The sequence below is a fragment of the Sesamum indicum genome, linkage group LG8 (genome assembly GCF_026168435.1).
Source record: "Sesamum indicum cultivar Baizhima isolate 11 linkage group LG8, ASM2616843v1, whole genome shotgun sequence".
Taxonomy (NCBI): Eukaryota; Viridiplantae; Streptophyta; class Magnoliopsida; order Lamiales; family Pedaliaceae; genus Sesamum; species Sesamum indicum.
The window spans coordinates 663593-680063 of NC_142664.1; the positions used below are offsets into that span (position 1 = coordinate 663593).

The 16471-nt window shown below is 35.2% G+C and overlaps 3 protein-coding genes across 5 annotated transcripts; all 3 read right to left on the reverse strand.

Annotated features, from left to right (window-relative positions):
- Positions 1 to 389: 389 nt before the first annotated feature.
- Positions 390 to 1896, reverse strand: WRKY71 (WRKY DNA-binding protein 71). The gene is made up of 3 exons (XM_011086972.3): positions 1387 to 1896; positions 1132 to 1275; positions 390 to 1016 (listed from the first exon to the last, which is right to left on the reverse strand). Exons 1-3 carry the CDS (start codon positions 1812 to 1814, stop codon positions 650 to 652), a joined length of 939 nt encoding a protein of 312 aa, XP_011085274.1. The 5' UTR covers positions 1815 to 1896; the 3' UTR covers positions 390 to 649.
- Positions 1897 to 7743: 5847 nt separating this feature from the next.
- LOC105167314 (two-pore potassium channel 3) lies at positions 7744 to 11472 on the reverse strand. The gene is made up of 2 exons (XM_011086974.3): positions 9894 to 11472; positions 7744 to 8562 (listed from the first exon to the last, which is right to left on the reverse strand). Exons 1-2 carry the CDS (start codon positions 11072 to 11074, stop codon positions 8415 to 8417), a joined length of 1329 nt encoding a protein of 442 aa, XP_011085276.1. The 5' UTR covers positions 11075 to 11472; the 3' UTR covers positions 7744 to 8414.
- A 1421-nt stretch (positions 11473 to 12893) lies between these two features.
- LOC105167316 (uncharacterized) lies at positions 12894 to 15466 on the reverse strand. Of its 3 annotated transcripts, none has more exons than XM_011086976.3 (7): positions 15206 to 15466; positions 14217 to 14282; positions 14093 to 14142; positions 13902 to 13966; positions 13506 to 13597; positions 13296 to 13367; positions 12894 to 13194 (listed from the first exon to the last, which is right to left on the reverse strand). In XM_011086976.3, exons 1-7 carry the CDS (start codon positions 15206 to 15208, stop codon positions 13159 to 13161), a joined length of 384 nt encoding a protein of 127 aa, XP_011085278.1. In that variant the 5' UTR covers positions 15209 to 15466; the 3' UTR covers positions 12894 to 13158. The 3 variants fall into 3 exon arrangements, with proteins under 3 accessions (XP_011085278.1, XP_088739504.1, XP_088739505.1); XM_088883378.1 differs by lacking the exon at positions 15206 to 15466 and adding an exon at positions 15094 to 15143; XM_088883379.1 differs by lacking the exon at positions 15206 to 15466 and adding an exon at positions 14853 to 15040.
- Positions 15467 to 16471: the final 1005 nt, after the last annotated feature.

Below are 16471 nucleotides of genomic sequence, written 5' to 3' on the forward strand. Positions count from 1 at the left end.
CATCAGTTTCTCCAACCAATCAGGATTGAACCCCCAATTTTAAAAGTCACATGCATCGCATGTGACTTTTTCCGGCGACCCACAAAATTTTTCGGCGAAATTTGGACTGAAATTGCGAATTTTTCAGTTTTACGGGACCAAATTGAAACCCTAGATACTTACGGGACTAAAACGAAAATGGCCTATAACTGTGGGACGAAAATTGTGTTTTGCCCTTGTAATTTTAAGAGTTTTTTGTAACCATTATTCTTGTAATAGTTGAGTTAGAAATTTGTTTTCTAGGCTTACTACTAAAGGGGTTACACCCAACATCTGGCTTGAAAATTAGTACGATATATGTTGAAATGAACCTCATGAAATATTATAATTAGCAGAGATCATATACCAAATTAACATAATTAAAACCTAGATTAATTCATAACATGAAATGATACACTAAATATGACTGTTTATATATATAGTACAGGAGAAGTAATGGGATTGAGGGGATGAGGATGCAAGTAAACAAAGCATATAAATACTAGCCATGTCGATGTATCGAAAAAGGCAGCAGTGTCTGGTCAGAAGAGAGATAAGAGGAAGAAATATGTAACTAAAAATGCTGGCTTCTCCAGTACGTGTTAGAATTATTGAATGTCTCATGGATCGATCAGGGCTCCTGTTTGGGAAATCCAGGTGGAATTATGTCCTGCAAGAGACCGTAGTCGACAGGAAACTGCTGGAACTGCTGCTGTTGATGATACAAATTGCTCGTACTCCCGCCGTCGACGTAACTGTAGAGGTGGGGCATCTGAACTAATAGCTCTTGAGGGAAGCTGTGACCGTCCAGTGTCAATGGCGGCGCCGGAGATAGCATGGAAGAGGCGAACATTCCGGCTACGTTCCCACGGAGAGTCGCCGGAACGTGGTGGTTGTGTTGTCCTTCGTATGTGGTGATCACAACGGAAGGGTCTTGGAATGATCTCTCCACGCGTTTCTTCACCGGGCACTTTTGAGTGGTGCACCTGTAGTAGCTTCTGCAATTAATGGGTTTTTAGTTTAATTAAGTGTTCATATGATTAACTATGCATTACGACCTAATTATTATCATGTTCATAGTGATTTTGAAGAATTTAAGGAAAATGATGAAACCTCGGATAAGGGCTGTTCTTGACTGCTTTCTGCCCGTATTTTCTCCATCTGTATCCATCTTCCAGATGATCAACCTCGCTTTTAGTCATGAAAGCAAATCTTGGCTGTCTTTCCTTCTTCTCTCCTTTCTTCTTCGCTTTACCCCTTTTTTTGCAATAATTAGACAAGTTAATTAATCACTAATCTTAATTTACGAACTCTAAACCTAGAAAGAAATTAAAATGTCAAACATAACATAACAATAGTACAACTTACTTGGAGGTGTCTTCTCCATCTTCAGCTGTTTCCTTCACCTGACTTTCTTTCTTGCCCTTGTTTGAATCCTCCTGATCCCCTGCCGCCGCCTCAGTGGAGGCGGACGATATGGAGGAGTTGGGCGTAGCTGGGGTTTCGCCGCCTCCCACAACCGGTTTATCCTCTTCTTTGAGGGCGGAGACCGCCTCGGAAGTTGAGCCAAAGGTGGTGGAGAGTGAGTTGTGATGGGCGGATCCATGCAGAAACTCGGTGAAGCTTAGGTATGAAGGATCAAACATTTGCAGATATTGTGGATGAAGTGATGATGAGTCGTCAGCGGAAGAGTTGGCGGTGGCGGAGTATAGAAAGTTGGTGGCGCCACCAGAAACCCGGCGTTGATCATCATGAAAGGGTTGGTGGTAGTAGAACTCTCTGAATTCTTCAGACATGACAAAAGAATAAAGAGGAAAGGAACGAAGTGGGAAAAGGAGACAAGGAGGAAAAATATGAAGTTTGACAAGCGCTTCATTCGCTATATATGCTGTCTTTATTTAAACTTTGACGAGAAGAAGATTTGATTGAGGTCAGTAGTTGTAGTAATTATTTTTTCTTTTTTTATTCCAGGAACAGAGAGGTGGCGTTGCCGCTACATAATTCTTTTTATTTATATATATATATATATAACTAAATTGATATAATTCTATTTTGTATTAATAAATCATACACATAAATTAACACAAATATATGAATTGAATATAATATATTTATATATATATGAAAAAATAATTGGAATGGGGAAGAAATTATGATAATTTGAAAAATACAACTGTAGGCCCCACTTCGTAAAGATGGTTTGACAAAACCCAAGTTCATCAAGGATGGTGTCATCAACTTACCACTAAACTTCATTATTTGAAAACAATTATTCCATCTTTCTTGCTTACTAAATATCAAACCCTTTTGATATTTCTTATATTTAAATAAATCATATGATACTTTTTGATATTTTAAGATTCATGTGACAAAAAATATCTAACATATACATTTAATTTATCTTTGCGAGATGATCACCATATCTATTTTTAGTGCATAAAATTATATCTACATTAAAGAGAATATACGGTAGGTATAATATTTTTTATAATTAATATTAGTATTTATTTATTTATTCTTATTATTTTATGTTAGCGAATAAATTTATGTTTTAAATTTAAAAAATATATATATATAACGCAATTATAATCAATTTTATTAACAATAAATTATTCATTATGAAGATTAAGAAATTAATGGTAGCTATTTATTGAAATTATATTAGATAATAATTAAGATGTAGAGGGGGTATTAATAGAGTGAATAATTAGAGGAAGGTTGTCGGGGCGGGAGAGAGCAAAAGTCAACGATGGGTGTGTTGTGGGTTAAAAGCACCTATTTAGCGGTCAATTATTCAAACTTAGGCTAACATCGGAGGGTTGGGCTGAACCACGTGTCCCCACTGCTGCACCGCCATTTGACCCTGACCGGCACGTGGGTGATGCTCTATGGCTCACCTGCACCCTGTAGCTGTCCGTCCGCCCTCTCTTCCCCCTCGCCCAACATCATTTTCCATCTCCCTTCCACATACTATTTATTACACCCCTATCTTTAATTTATGCATTATTATTATTTATAAGTGTATTCCATTATATTATTTTGAGAAAAATAAAAACATAAAACTTGATTGTGAAGCTCCGGAATATAATCATACTACCACCTCTACTATACATTATTTCTACAATGTGATTAAAAAAATAAAAAAAATTTAAAGATCAATATTGAGCAATACAATTAAAAAATATTAAATTCGAGTGATGATTATAATCAAATATTATGGAAATAACTAAATAAAACAAGAATCTATATATATTTTTATTTGGGTCAACCCAATTAAACTTTGTACGTGTATTTTTCTAATCATTCTACAAATTTCAGTCGATTTTATTTTTAATATATTTAAAAATTATTAAAATAAATTCTTACAAAACTAAAATTGCTATTCCCCGGATTATAAAAAATATAAGGTGGATGAGAGAGTATAAAAGTTTGACTATAAGAATATAAAGAGACAAATTACGTAGCTAAGGTTAGGCAACCCCTTTACTCTTTAGTCTTATCAATAAAAAAGGTGCGGACTAAAGGGACTGAAATTATTTCTTAATTAAATAACATAATATAAGTTTTACATTTTGACTTTCTTGTATACCATTTTATTATCGGCAGAGGAGTAAATATTCTCGTCCGACAATTCTCTCATGAATCTCGATGAATATACAGAATATGAATGTGGGTTTTTGTCTTTCCTAAAATTTTCTTGTTGATTTTTAGGATGGATCTCCATAGCTTAAAACATCATGAAAATGATGAATAATTTTGTTTTTTTCCCTTTGTTTCAACGTTGACAATATGTCGGAGCAAAATTTAGGCACGAAATACTCATGCCTTAAAGACAAGAAAAGAGTGAAACACAACCTTAATTTGGACAATTGCTTATAGTATATGTGTAAATTAAAAAACCCTGAAAAATTTTGGTCAAAAGCAATCTCACAAAAAAATGATCACATTACGAGAAACAATTGGCGCTTGTCTTATCCCATCCACCCACCCTTGAAAATTTTCATTCTACAAGAAACCCATGATAATTAAACCTGTTGAAAGTTTGAATCATATGTTACTTGCTTCAAATTAACCTTTATTTAATTATTTTATTTTTTGATTAAATAAATTATAATTATAATCAATATAATCAAATAAACTTATGAAAAACATTAATATTATAACGAGCTAGTACTTCTTTTTTATTAAAAAAAAAAAAAGAAATTTTCTTGTTATTAATGACAAAATTAAAACTGAAATGGATCAAAAGTAGCATCCCACCATAGTTACATGATGAATAATGCAATTTTCCCTAACTAAATATGGTGAAGGTATAGTTGATTAGCGAATGATGCATTTCACTAATTAACTAATCTATTTATTTAATCGCTCTACGGTCATGCAATGTAATATCAATGGGTGAGCTCGCATTTTATGACATATTTCCTACTTGCTTGATTTTGTTAGTTGCTAAGCAACAAAATTAGGCAAAATTCACCAACCAAAGCTGTTTGCTTGCCTGATTCTGACAAGTAATAATCAGACTAGATATACTGTAATTAAAAATCAGCAAAATTAGTTCACTTGCCAAACATACCTTGTACAACATTACACATACATATTGTCGTACAAGTTCATTATTGGGGGCCGGGCCACCAACTGCTGTATATAGTGTCATCTACACATTAATCAAACCAAACATTGTCGTACAAGTTCAAAGTCTTATATAAAATTTACACTTGGATCTGTGTTTTTCTTCAAAATCATTAAAATTTTAGTTTTCAATATATTACAGCATAGTAGTACTTCTTCTGATATGTTGCATAAAAATATAATAAGCAATTTTGTCGAGACAGGGGTGTATGAAACTGAGTGGTGCATGAATATTGGGGATTGCTTGAGGAGTTGTGATGGGAAGAGCATGAAATTATTGACTCGGATTGCTTCCATTATGTGTGACATATGTGTGATCTCTTTGGAACTGTTTAAAATTGTTATTCCTAGTCGTAATCAATGCAGAAGAGGGCAGGTTATTTGTTAGGTGTGCATACCGGAAATAAGAATCTTTTCAGACATGGACACATATATCCGTATCACAGGCAAACCTAAGATAATTGCAATCTAGTCCAAAGTATTATCATTATTACAATCGGAAAATAAGGGGACATTTCCAGAAGTTTATAATGTTCTTCTAGTAATACGAGACTTGTACACATTTTTACTTATTAATTTGCTGAAAATAGAATCCACTATGTCAACTCAAGACCCATTCAAAGGTCTCAATTTGCAGCCAACGACATTTTTATTTGAAATTTTCTTTGGTAACTTAGCGAATTAAATATTAGTCGGTAGTATTAAAAATAACAACAGCAAAGAACGTCAAAACATCAGTAACATTTATATATATATAAAAATTAAAAGTATTGATAATAGCAATAGAATAATATGCTTTATTTGGTTTACAATGTCAGTGAGGAATCATATGAATGAAGGACAAATTTACTGGATTGAAAATGTGTACATCACAACTACACTATACTTTAGCACTAAAAATTATAATTTAGTCCTCTAATTTAAAAGGTGATATTTTTTATCCTGCACAAATTAATTTTCACAACTTATATAGTCATGTAACTTAATAATTTTGGTAATTTTAGACCTTTTCCCGCCAATTCGGTTGAAAAATTGCATGTGACTTTCACATGACCAATTCATATAATTTTTCAGCCAAATCAACTAAAAAAATGAATATAATTACTAAAATTTTAAAATTACATGATTAAAATTGTATTTATTTATTTTTCATTCAAACACACACAGCCCCCACCCTGAGGGGGTGGATGGGTGGGAGGGGGAGGTCAAGAGGTACATTAATCATTATATGCCATCCACTCCACTTGGAATGTTTAGAAATAGCCAATATTTTCCTACTTAATAGTTGAGCTCCACATCTCTTTCTTGGTTTGGATGTGCAGAGCAGAAATGAGGGTTGAAGTAAATGTGAAAGGTCCATGGAGTTTGATTCCATCACCAGTCCCAACATTCTTGACCATGTGATATGAGAAGCATCTCTACATACACAAACAACAATTTTCTAAAGAAACTCTAAGGACTATGATGTGTGTGCTCCATCTTGACTCAAACCTCATTAGTTAGGTATTTCTGACAATAATTATATTAAACAACTTCCATCATATGATAACTCATTGTAATATATATATATATATATATATATATATATATATATTGGTTACGGGACATAATCTAGCTAGCTAACAACGATTACCATAAAATAATGTCCAATCTTTAGCTAAAGGGTATCCAAATATTGATAATATATAATTTGGAGAGGTTGACGGGGTCATGCCGCAATTATCTCTTCCCTTTTTATATGTATATTTATTTTCTTTTCTTTTTCCAATTCTTGTTAATGATATGATCTTTTGAGTAATGGTGTTTGTTCATCAGTCAAAGTCATTGAAAGATCGCCTCATAGAATAGTGTGTGTGAGGGGAGGGGGGATCTATAGTGGGATGAGTTGAGTGATTTAAATAAGAATGAAAGAGAAAAAAAAAAAGGGGGGGGGGGGGGGGGAGATATATAAAAGTGACATATATATCTATATATATATATGTAAGAAATGGATAATTATGTCGTATTTTCTTAGATTTAGTGTAATTACATATAAATTTTCTATAATTTAAAAATTAAATGAAAAATTCCAGAAGTTTGTTTACGTCCAATAAATAGATTTATCCGTTAATTAAAATTCACAAAATTTATTGATATCCACAAAAAAAAATTGGCCTAATTGACTTATTATAGGTTAAAAAATCTTTTCAAATCAAACTACTTTTATATATCTTCCCACATTAATGCATGTAGAAAAGTACATCTTATTCTTATAAGGGTAATTTGATTACAAAAATTTTATTCAACTTATATTGAACTTGTAAAGCAATCGAGGGTAAATAATTAAATATAATAAATTTGTAAGTCAATCGAGGATAAATATGAAATTTCATTTAACGTTCTTATAGCTATAATTATAATACAATTAATTATATCAAATTTAAAAAATAACAGTATAATTAAAGCTATAAGAAAATGGGAAGTGAGACTTTTAAGAAAGAGGGGAATAGAGCAGCATGCACACACACATATAGAAATGTTATAATAATTGCATGAAAAGGAAAAGAAGACTTGACTTGGTCTATCCAAGTTACTAATATCTACAATTTGCTTTGCGGAACCAAATCCCAATTCCCACTTCCCACACATGCTATGGAATTGCACGGCTGCAACTGCAATAATAACTCCGCAAACTCGCAGGACTCAATGGTATGGAGTTGATTCTAGGACCAATCTATGCCCTGTCGGCCGTTAGGACTTGGGTTCGTCCAACTCATCGCAATGTCCTATTTGTGTCATGTAGCCCTATAAATTATAATAGAGGTGTATAGGCGACCCATTTAGTAAATGGATAAGATCCGCATAGAACACGGATCTCACCTTAGCCCAGTTGGATCCCACATGGGCCCAGCTCCAGTTGCATCTCATCCACTACCTTCTTTCTTTTATTTTTTTAATTGTTTTCATATTTTCTGGATGATTCATACCATTAGTCGTGGAGAAAACAACGCACCCCCCCCCCCCCTCCCTCACCCCCAAAAACAAAAACATTAAATTTTACACGTGGCATATATATATATGCTAATTAAGATAAAAATATATATATATATGACATATTTTGAAATAAAAATTCAATTCCGTTGATCCCCACTCGGAAGAAAATTCCACTAAATTTTGTGGTGAAGAAATTTTTGAGAAACACATTTCACAATCTGAGTTTGTCTTAATACAACAACAGATTGAACTGAAAAAACAAGTAGACAAGAATAGGCTGTGACACCCTCTTTCTTGGCCCTTTAATGAAGATAGATAGCGAACACAGCAACTACCAAAAACTTCTCTTCCTATACACAATAAGCCAAAATGTACATGTAAATCCCCTTCTTGTGATCTGCCCTGCCACCACAATTTTTTCTGAGAATTGCTACATACAAGTCAATGAAGCTCTCTTGAACAACCACATCTCTGTGTCCATGGAGTTCCTAGCTAGATAATTTGTCCGACCAACCGCATTCATCAGGTGTCTAGAGCAAAACACTTTGCGGATGAACTCCTCCCTGGTTTGAGACCCCATCAAACACCAAAACAAACGGAGAGTGATCGTTGTCTCCTTCTGAGTGCATCTGCATGTAACTCGAGCATCCAACTGCCTTTTCCTTTTGTTCCCGGAATACATCTTATACAACTTTTATGGCGATGAAGGGTGGTTAGTTAGGAGCATGCATTGATGTGATGATGATGTTGTTTTTAAGAGTTCCAGGGATGAATTCGATCATCCTCTTGAATCAGTGATGACTTTCCATAAGATCGGCAAGAGTGATCTTCCCGCAATTGCCGGTGTCAAGCCGTTCAAACTGTTTACATATCTGCAAGATGTCTTTCTCTGAGACCTTTCCCATCTCCTTAAGCTTGTATATCACATACTCTGATTTACTGCCAGATTAAGCAACAAAGGAAGAAAATTTCAGAAAAGGGCAAACTATGGTTATACCAATTAACCAATGTATTTAGAGATGATAACCAATTAACGTCTTATGTAAAAGATTAACATAAAGAATTACATACATAAGACCTATGTCTGAATGTATTTAATGAAGAAAAGAATATAACTCCTCCAGTACAGAGATTTTTTGAAAGAAACCTCAGTGATAATTTCACAAACTTGTTTAAGAAAACGATCATTTTGAAACAATGAAGACACAAGAAGAAAAAATGGTGAGATTAAATTTACTGTCCAACCAAGAACATCCTTTACAATTATACGATCTCATCAGCAAATATGGAAGAGAGTTTTCAAACTCAAGTATGTATGTCAAAAGGCTAAAGTTGGACCTTTTCACTTAAAATCACAAGAATGCTCCATGCAGAAGATGTTGACAGGATATGTCAAGAGGCTAAAAAGTTGGACATTTTCACTTAAAATCACAAGAGTACTCCAACCAGAAGATGTTGACAGGATATGATGTTCAAATTTCGGCGATGAATATGTAATAGATCAACCATTCAATATTCAAATTGAACTCTTCTGAAAAATAAAATGCAAAATGAATGCCCTATATCAAATTTTGAGAGGCAGCTAGTGAATTTATACCAAGGAATTAACCTAAGTAATGTGTGATCAAAGTGGACTTGGTGCACAGAGAACTTGTGCCAGCAACAAGATTAACTGTTCCATTACTGGAAAATTACATAATTGAGAGAGTCAGAAAGTGTGCTAAAATCACATCCAATTACAAATCACCAGGCACAATGATCGCTATGCTATCATCATCTTTTGTTACTTTCTAGTAGTAACTTATATTACACCACCATCATCTTGATGAAACATAACAAATTAAAAACTTATCTGTCCAATAACTCTCATTTTCTGCAAGTTCTTCAAACCAAAAAGCATCAACCCTCCAAATTCCAAAACTACTTGGTAAATGCGTTATAAATTATGTTTTTCTATTTGAGTGTACCAGGAAATTTTAACTTTTATTTTCCAACTTGAGACAAGCACATGAAAAGTGAGGCTAATTTTGGAGCATTTCAGTCGTGTACAAATGAATCGATGACACACACTTGCAGACGTTGCAGGCTCAATATGGATAGAACTTCAGCTAGATTGTCAGTTTTCTTCAACTACAATTATCAGGAAGCAAACCATTATATTCTAATACAATATGAAGTGCACAAGCTTGAAATTAGCCCTTCAAAATGATTGTAGGGTACAATTTTAGTTGAAAAATAACTCATTAAGATGAGCAAAGACAAGCACTTACGTCACAAATCCATTGTTATCAATGTCAGCAGCAAGAAACTGTGCAACTGTCATATCTTGGCCAAGCACCCATTTTGCCATCCTCCTATGCCGCCTGTCCACTCTTGCCTCTGCCAAGTAAAGAAAGGCTCTTGCAACAGCAAGCGTCGACACGAGCAACCAAATTGATGCAAATATCCGACCGGCTAAAGAATTAAATGCCCTGTCACCATATCCAACAGTGGTAACAGACATAACCGACAAATAGAATGAGTCCAACCAATCCAGCCTCTCAACAAAATGCATAACGGCTACCCCAATCCCAATACAAAGAACCACAACACCCAAAGCCAATGCAACCTTCATACGAATCCTCATCCTCCCCTTCTTCACATCAATTATATACGAACCAGGGTCATGAGCTCCTCTACCCTTCATAGTCCTTAAGAGATAATTCTCTTGCAAATCAAGCATATAGCTAACCATCCCAGTTAACAAGATATCAACAAAACCGAACCCAACAAGCACAAATGTGATAGAGAACAACTTAGTTGCGGTACTATTGGGAGTTATATCACCATATCCTATTGTGCACATAGTCACAATGCAAAAGTATAAAGCATCAACTACAGGATGTGTCTCAGTTGCCCTGAAATTATCCCTATTAAAAGAGTAAATAACCACACCAAGACTCAAATATATGATCAAGAGAATAACACCCTGCCTCACAATTGATGGTTTACCAAACTGTGGTGGCTTGGCTTCTGAAAAATGGTCAATTTCATTGATAGCAGCCATAGCAGGCGCGGTCCTGGACCTGTGGAGATTGGTCTTGGAGGCTGGATAATTGGGATCAATCAACCAAGATTGTTGATTTTCTGGGTCAAGATTTGGTTTCTGCTGATCAAGATTGAATCTTTCATTATCAAGATTTTGTACTGAAGGCCTTGGTGAGTTGAGGGTTAAGGCTAAGGCCTCAAGAAGGTTCGAAGAGTTAGAATCATTCAGTTGGGATGACGAAGATGAAGCTGAAGCTGAAGGGGAACCAAAAATAAGCCTGTCCTTGAGTTCTTTGGCAGGTGGGGTGAGGAGCAAGGGCGGGATGGTAATTTCATCGTCTTCCGGTAGTGGGCAGAGTAATGGTGGCGGTGGAGGTTCGGGTCTTCTTGGACTACTATAAGGAAGAAGTGGCTCTTTCTCCATGTCAACTCCTCTGAAAAAAGAGGACGCCGGCGATGGAAGGATTGCCGGAATATTCCAAGACTCTACGGTGGTTTATGGCGGTTTCTAATGCTACTGTCGCTTGAGATACTTGTATGGCGGAGAAATTTGCAGAGAGCAGACAGACCCAGATTTTTTTCTTTTTTTCTTTCTCTTCAATATGATTTTTAACTGATTATGAACTAAAAATGAGAACAGATGTAAGATCTGTCAGGCCATGTAAAGAAAGTGAATAACTGCGGAGCAGAAGAGAAGCAGACTCAGTTTTTGTCGTTCCCAAGAAACAAAAATTAAATAATTGAAAATTTCAAAAGATTTGGGGTCATAATAAAATTGATCCTACAACTCCTAATCATCATATGAGCTGTAAGAAAATCTATCCCATCACCAATATTTTCTTAATTTTTATTTCGTTTGTTGTTTGAACCATACAATGACTTACATTTATTATGCAAGATTTCAGAAAAACTCTTTCATTTGCCAGCCAAAATTTACTCCTATACTTTTTTATTACATAAGATAAGTTCACAAAAAAGATTTTTATCGGCTTTTTTATTTACTAAAATATTGATCAATAATTAAATGCACGCACAAACACTTATAGGTTCATAAATACGTAGATATTGAAAAGAATCATATAAATATTACACTAAATATGTGACACACTGAATAGTTAAATAATTAACAAGAAAATCATATAAATCCAGCAAGTTGATTATTTATAACACTACACTTCAATTTTCGCCCCTATATGATCCTTTGTATTTTCAAAGTCAACGATGATACATAAAACATGGCGTTAGCCATCAGGCCAAGTGCTGTCCATTTTGTTTTAGAGTTAATTATGGACGCCTCGTTTATATTTGAATTATAATCCGCAAAGCAAAAAATAGTAATATTAAATCAACTTGATATAAAATAAGGCAGAATTACTTTCGTTAAAAAAATAATAATAATTACAATCAATATTTAAAATCATCTAATCAAGAATATAATTATCATATTTAAAATTTAACCAATGCTATTATTAATCATCCTTTGTAAATATAGATAATTCATATATATATATATATATATATATATTAGTATAGATACAATGACATACCATTTTATTTTTAACCAAGAGACTATGATGGTTGCATGCTAATAATGAAATTAATTAAGCAAGATCTAACACCCTGAAATGTTGGGCTGGACTGCAATTGACTTTTTCAATCACGTCTGAGCTAGCTCATTATAGCCATGCTGATGATGATCATAATAGCATTAGTGTCAATTAAACATTTGATAAAAACGCTAATGCTGTGGACACCCCCACTTGCACATGTGCAACACCATCTTCACCATAATTCTTTTCTATTCTGATAATACACAAACGGACATTATGCAAGCATGATTCCATCTTCTTTTAGCAAGACCCCAACTTGTTTCATCAATACTTCACAAAATTCAGTGACCTGTGACACTGGTTTTTTCACAAATCAGCTTTAGTTAGGATGAAATCAATCCAACTTCCTGAAGAGGAAATATGGCAGGAATTAACGGAACCTGCAAAAGATCTATTTTGTTCCTTTTGCTGACACTTTCAAGGACATCCTACCTATACTTGCAAAAGAGGAAAGGGAACAAAAAGAGGACATCCATCTCAAGTAAGTTTAGGTTTATAGTTAAATATCACTTTAAGGCGGCTCAGATTATAGTTTAAGTAATGCTTTTCAAAAGGTTGGTGACCAACTGCAGCATCATGAATAATGGCTTTACCTGCTTTAATCTGGAAACAAGCACCAATGCAAAAGGGGGAGAAATTAAAAGACGATATCCAATCTCAACCAGTCAGTGAAGGGCTCAAATTTATGCCCGCTTAACTCCGTCCATTCTTACTTTCTCATTCGTTCAGGCCAATGCATAGAGCCATAAATGATAGGGGGATAGGGGGACTCATTCATACAATCTCAAAGAAGGGTATTTCTGAGGCAATAAATTTATAGGACATTACGGTCCATAATTACGCTCCCATATAATCATACAATGCCCTAGATCATATTCAGGCAGATGACTCCAATAAGCTACTCGTCGTCAAGAACACTCTGGCGCCTTTTAATCTGAGAAATAACAGGATATAAATCAATTTACAAGAAGATGAAAAGACAGAAAAAGAAAGAGCAACAACATTAAAGAGGAGAAAAAACAAATTACTACTTACTGTTACTTTGGTTTCTTTAGTTGTTTGAGTGTTGATTTGTTCAAGCAGTGATATTAGCCTCTCCTCAGATACCTATGTAAAAGCAAGTTAAATTCAATGCTTATCTACCATGTGTCATTTGCACAAATTTCCCTCGGACAATTAGAGAGACACATATGGAGATTTATATAAAAAAGAATCAGAAATTAATAGTATATAGCAAGAAACTACCTTCTCAGCAATCTGACCCATTTGAGCAGCCCTCAATATTACATCCTCAACTCCTCTGGCCTTGTCAGGTTTTACCAGTGCAATTCGAGCAACTGCGAATAGGAGTAAAGGCAGCATGATTTGGACAATGGACATAAAAATTAATAGAAACTACTAAAATCATATGCAAGCCATCACATATTCAAGTTTCCTCCATTTTCCATTCTCACCATAAAGTTCCTTTCCCATACTTGATATCCGTCTAGCTATATGCATTCACAGAAGCTAATCTAAACAAATATTCTCATCCACTATAAAATTAAAATCATTTGACAGAGTGAATTTTGATACTACATGAAGGAGCAAACCTATGCCAAGGTAACAAGATATAAGGGGTTCCATCATAATTCCACTTACGTCTCGCCCGTGCTTCAGGTGTCAAAATCTGAGTAAGCATCAATTGTCTCTGTTCCTCTGCATCCCTAAAACAATTCCCCTAGGTCAGATCCAGACAAGCACTATGCAGCAACTTCTAAAATATCAACATCAGCAGTCAAGTACTTGGACAAAAATTAGCAGTTAAACTAGACCAGAAAAAAGAGATTCACCTTTTAGCTTCCTCCTGGGCTTTCTGCTGTTCAGAACTTTGACGACTACCCTGCAACATCCATCCAGTACTATAAGCCAAAGAAGAAAACAAAAGGAGAGGGAAAAGAATGAACCAGTTAATACCATGCCGCGTTGAGCCATTAGCTCCTGCATTCTCCTTTGCCGGATGGCTTCCAACTCCGGGTCAGCCTAGAAAACAACTGATTAGTAAATTAAACCAAAAGCAGGGGTATTATATCTTGATCGTCACTAGAATGAACTATACTAATCCAAATAACGTTCAAGAGCGCAATACTCGTAACATCCTCAAGTTCCCTTAACATCAACATCTTTTGGTGAGACAAATTTACTGTTACAAACAAGCACAGTATAATCTTCTTCTTTAGGTTGCCTAACTTGCCTTGCCCAATACAGCACATGCCGGGCTACACTACCAATCAGTCAATCAAGCTAGTTTCTTGACATTTCTTATCAGCAGAAACAATCTACGAACACCCACCTCAGAACATTCTACCACATCTTCCTGATTATGCGTACATCATTTAGATGACAATACAAGAATCTCAGATAACCCACAAATATCTTTTTTTTTTTTTTTTGGTTGTCTTGGCACATGTATCTGTACTCAACATTCAGATCAAGCAAGCTACACATGCTATCTGCAAAAAGGCCAAACGAGGAGCCAAGATACAGGTCTGAAGCGAATTGTTAACCTCGAAGCATAAGCTATACATTCTAATTCTCTTCCAACTTTTTTACCTGGGATAATTTGGCTTGGCTTGCAAACCAAAATTTAACATCAGAACCAAGAAACTCAGCAAGATTGACAGAAAGCGAGTCTCAAAGCCCCCAATCACACAAACCAGACAAATCAAGAAAAACCCAGGATCAGCTGCTACAGATATTTAAAGCATTTGAAGGTAAAACGGAAGGAAAAGCAGATGTATGGCGAGTTTCAGCAAAAACATAACTCATTCAAGAAAATCAATACAGAAAATACCCCCATAACAATAACATAGAGCTAGTCACGAGAGCAGAATAGAATCTCCGTCACAAAACAATGCATAAAGTTCAGCCGACAACCGAAACGGGAACGGAGGAAGATCGCTTACCATTTGTTTCTGCAGATTTCAGCTTCAGTCAGTGCTAAAAAGAGCTATTCCAATAAAATGAGAATTATTTCTCTGTTAGTATTCAATCGCTCTTGCGTCCGAATTACGCGGTGGATCTTGGATGTATATCTTTAAACTTTATTCTCACCCGGTCTGGTGGCGGGTCTTCTCCTGTACATTTATCTCCAATTCCCTTCAATTCGTCGCTTATTCGTCAATTTTTGCGGCCTCTTATAATCGTAATTGTTGATCTATAGCATCAGGTGTTTTATAAATCGGAGCACAAGAACACTTTTTTGTATATATAAGACACAATTTGCCCCTTACAATAACGCGACACCTATCCTCGTTAACAATGAATACCACTTGCACCTTTAATATGTCGCGTTTTCAATTCAAAACACGTCTCTGGAGGATGACCGTTCGATGAGGAGTTAAAATATGGGCTGTGCAATCAAAGCCGGGTTCAAATTGGGGGAAAATTAAAAGCGCCCTAGCTCGATGCTTCGTCATTTGAAGGCTGATTAGGACACTACTATAATTGGGGATTTTTGTCTGGAGCCACTTCCAAAAATGGACAATTGAGAGCGCGCCTGCCTGGAATGGATGTTGAGCTGTGGTTTCTTTTGTGTCCTTGTGAAGAAGACGAACTGCCAATAAGGAGAGAGCAGAGACGATTTACAGCTTTATTTATCTACAATTCTTAATTGTAATCTCAGCTTTATGATTTAGGATTTTTGTTTCCATTTCATGGAAAAGCAAGCATATATGAAATTAGACTTCAGTTTTCTTCTTCCCAACTCTCTGTTTTCCTTCTTCCTCCCATCTCCTTCTTGTTAGTTAATTAAATTTCTGCAAACTTTCAATCATACCATTATATTTGGCCTCCGAGCCATTCAATCCTTGGACCTAAAATCGTCAATTTCCCTTCAATCCTTGGATCTTGGTTGTTGTATATCTTTAAACTTTATTCTCACCCGGTCTAGTGGCAGGTCTTCTCCTGCAACTTTATCTCCAATTCCCTTCAATTCGTCACGAAATCGTCAATTTCTGCGGCCTCTTATAATCGTAACCGTTGATCTATAGCATCAGGTGTTTTATAAATTGGAGCATAAGAACACTTTTTTGTGTATATAAGATACAATTTGCCCCTTACTATAGGCTAGATAATAATATAACGCGACACCTATCCCTCTTTAACAATGACCACCACTTACACCTTTAATACAATGACTTTCCGTTAATACCCTTTCTTTTTCTAATTTT

Coding starts and splice junctions, on each gene's coding strand:
- WRKY71 (XM_011086972.3), bottom strand. CDS start 1,814: ATGTCTGAAGAATTCAGAGAGTTCTACTACCACCAACCCTTTCATGAT. Junction 1,276..1,386: donor GATGGAGAAGACACCTCCAA/GTAAGTTGTACT, acceptor TTGCAAAAAAAG/GGGTAAAGCGAAGAAGAAAG. Junction 1,017..1,131: donor AAGAACAGCCCTTATCCGAG/GTTTCATCATTT, acceptor CATTAATTGCAG/AAGCTACTACAGGTGCACCA.
- LOC105167314 (XM_011086974.3), bottom strand. CDS start 11,074: ATGGAGAAAGAGCCACTTCTTCCTTATAGTAGTCCAAGAAGACCCGAA. Junction 8,563..9,893: donor GATAACAATGGATTTGTGAC/GTAAGTGCTTGT, acceptor TTAATCTGGCAG/TAAATCAGAGTATGTGATAT.
- LOC105167316 (XM_088883378.1), bottom strand. Junction 13,598..13,901: donor ACCTGAAGCACGGGCGAGAC/GTAAGTGGAATT, acceptor TCCTATTCGCAG/TTGCTCGAATTGCACTGGTA. Junction 13,368..13,505: donor TGGGTCAGATTGCTGAGAAG/GTAGTTTCTTGC, acceptor GCTTTTACATAG/GTATCTGAGGAGAGGCTAAT.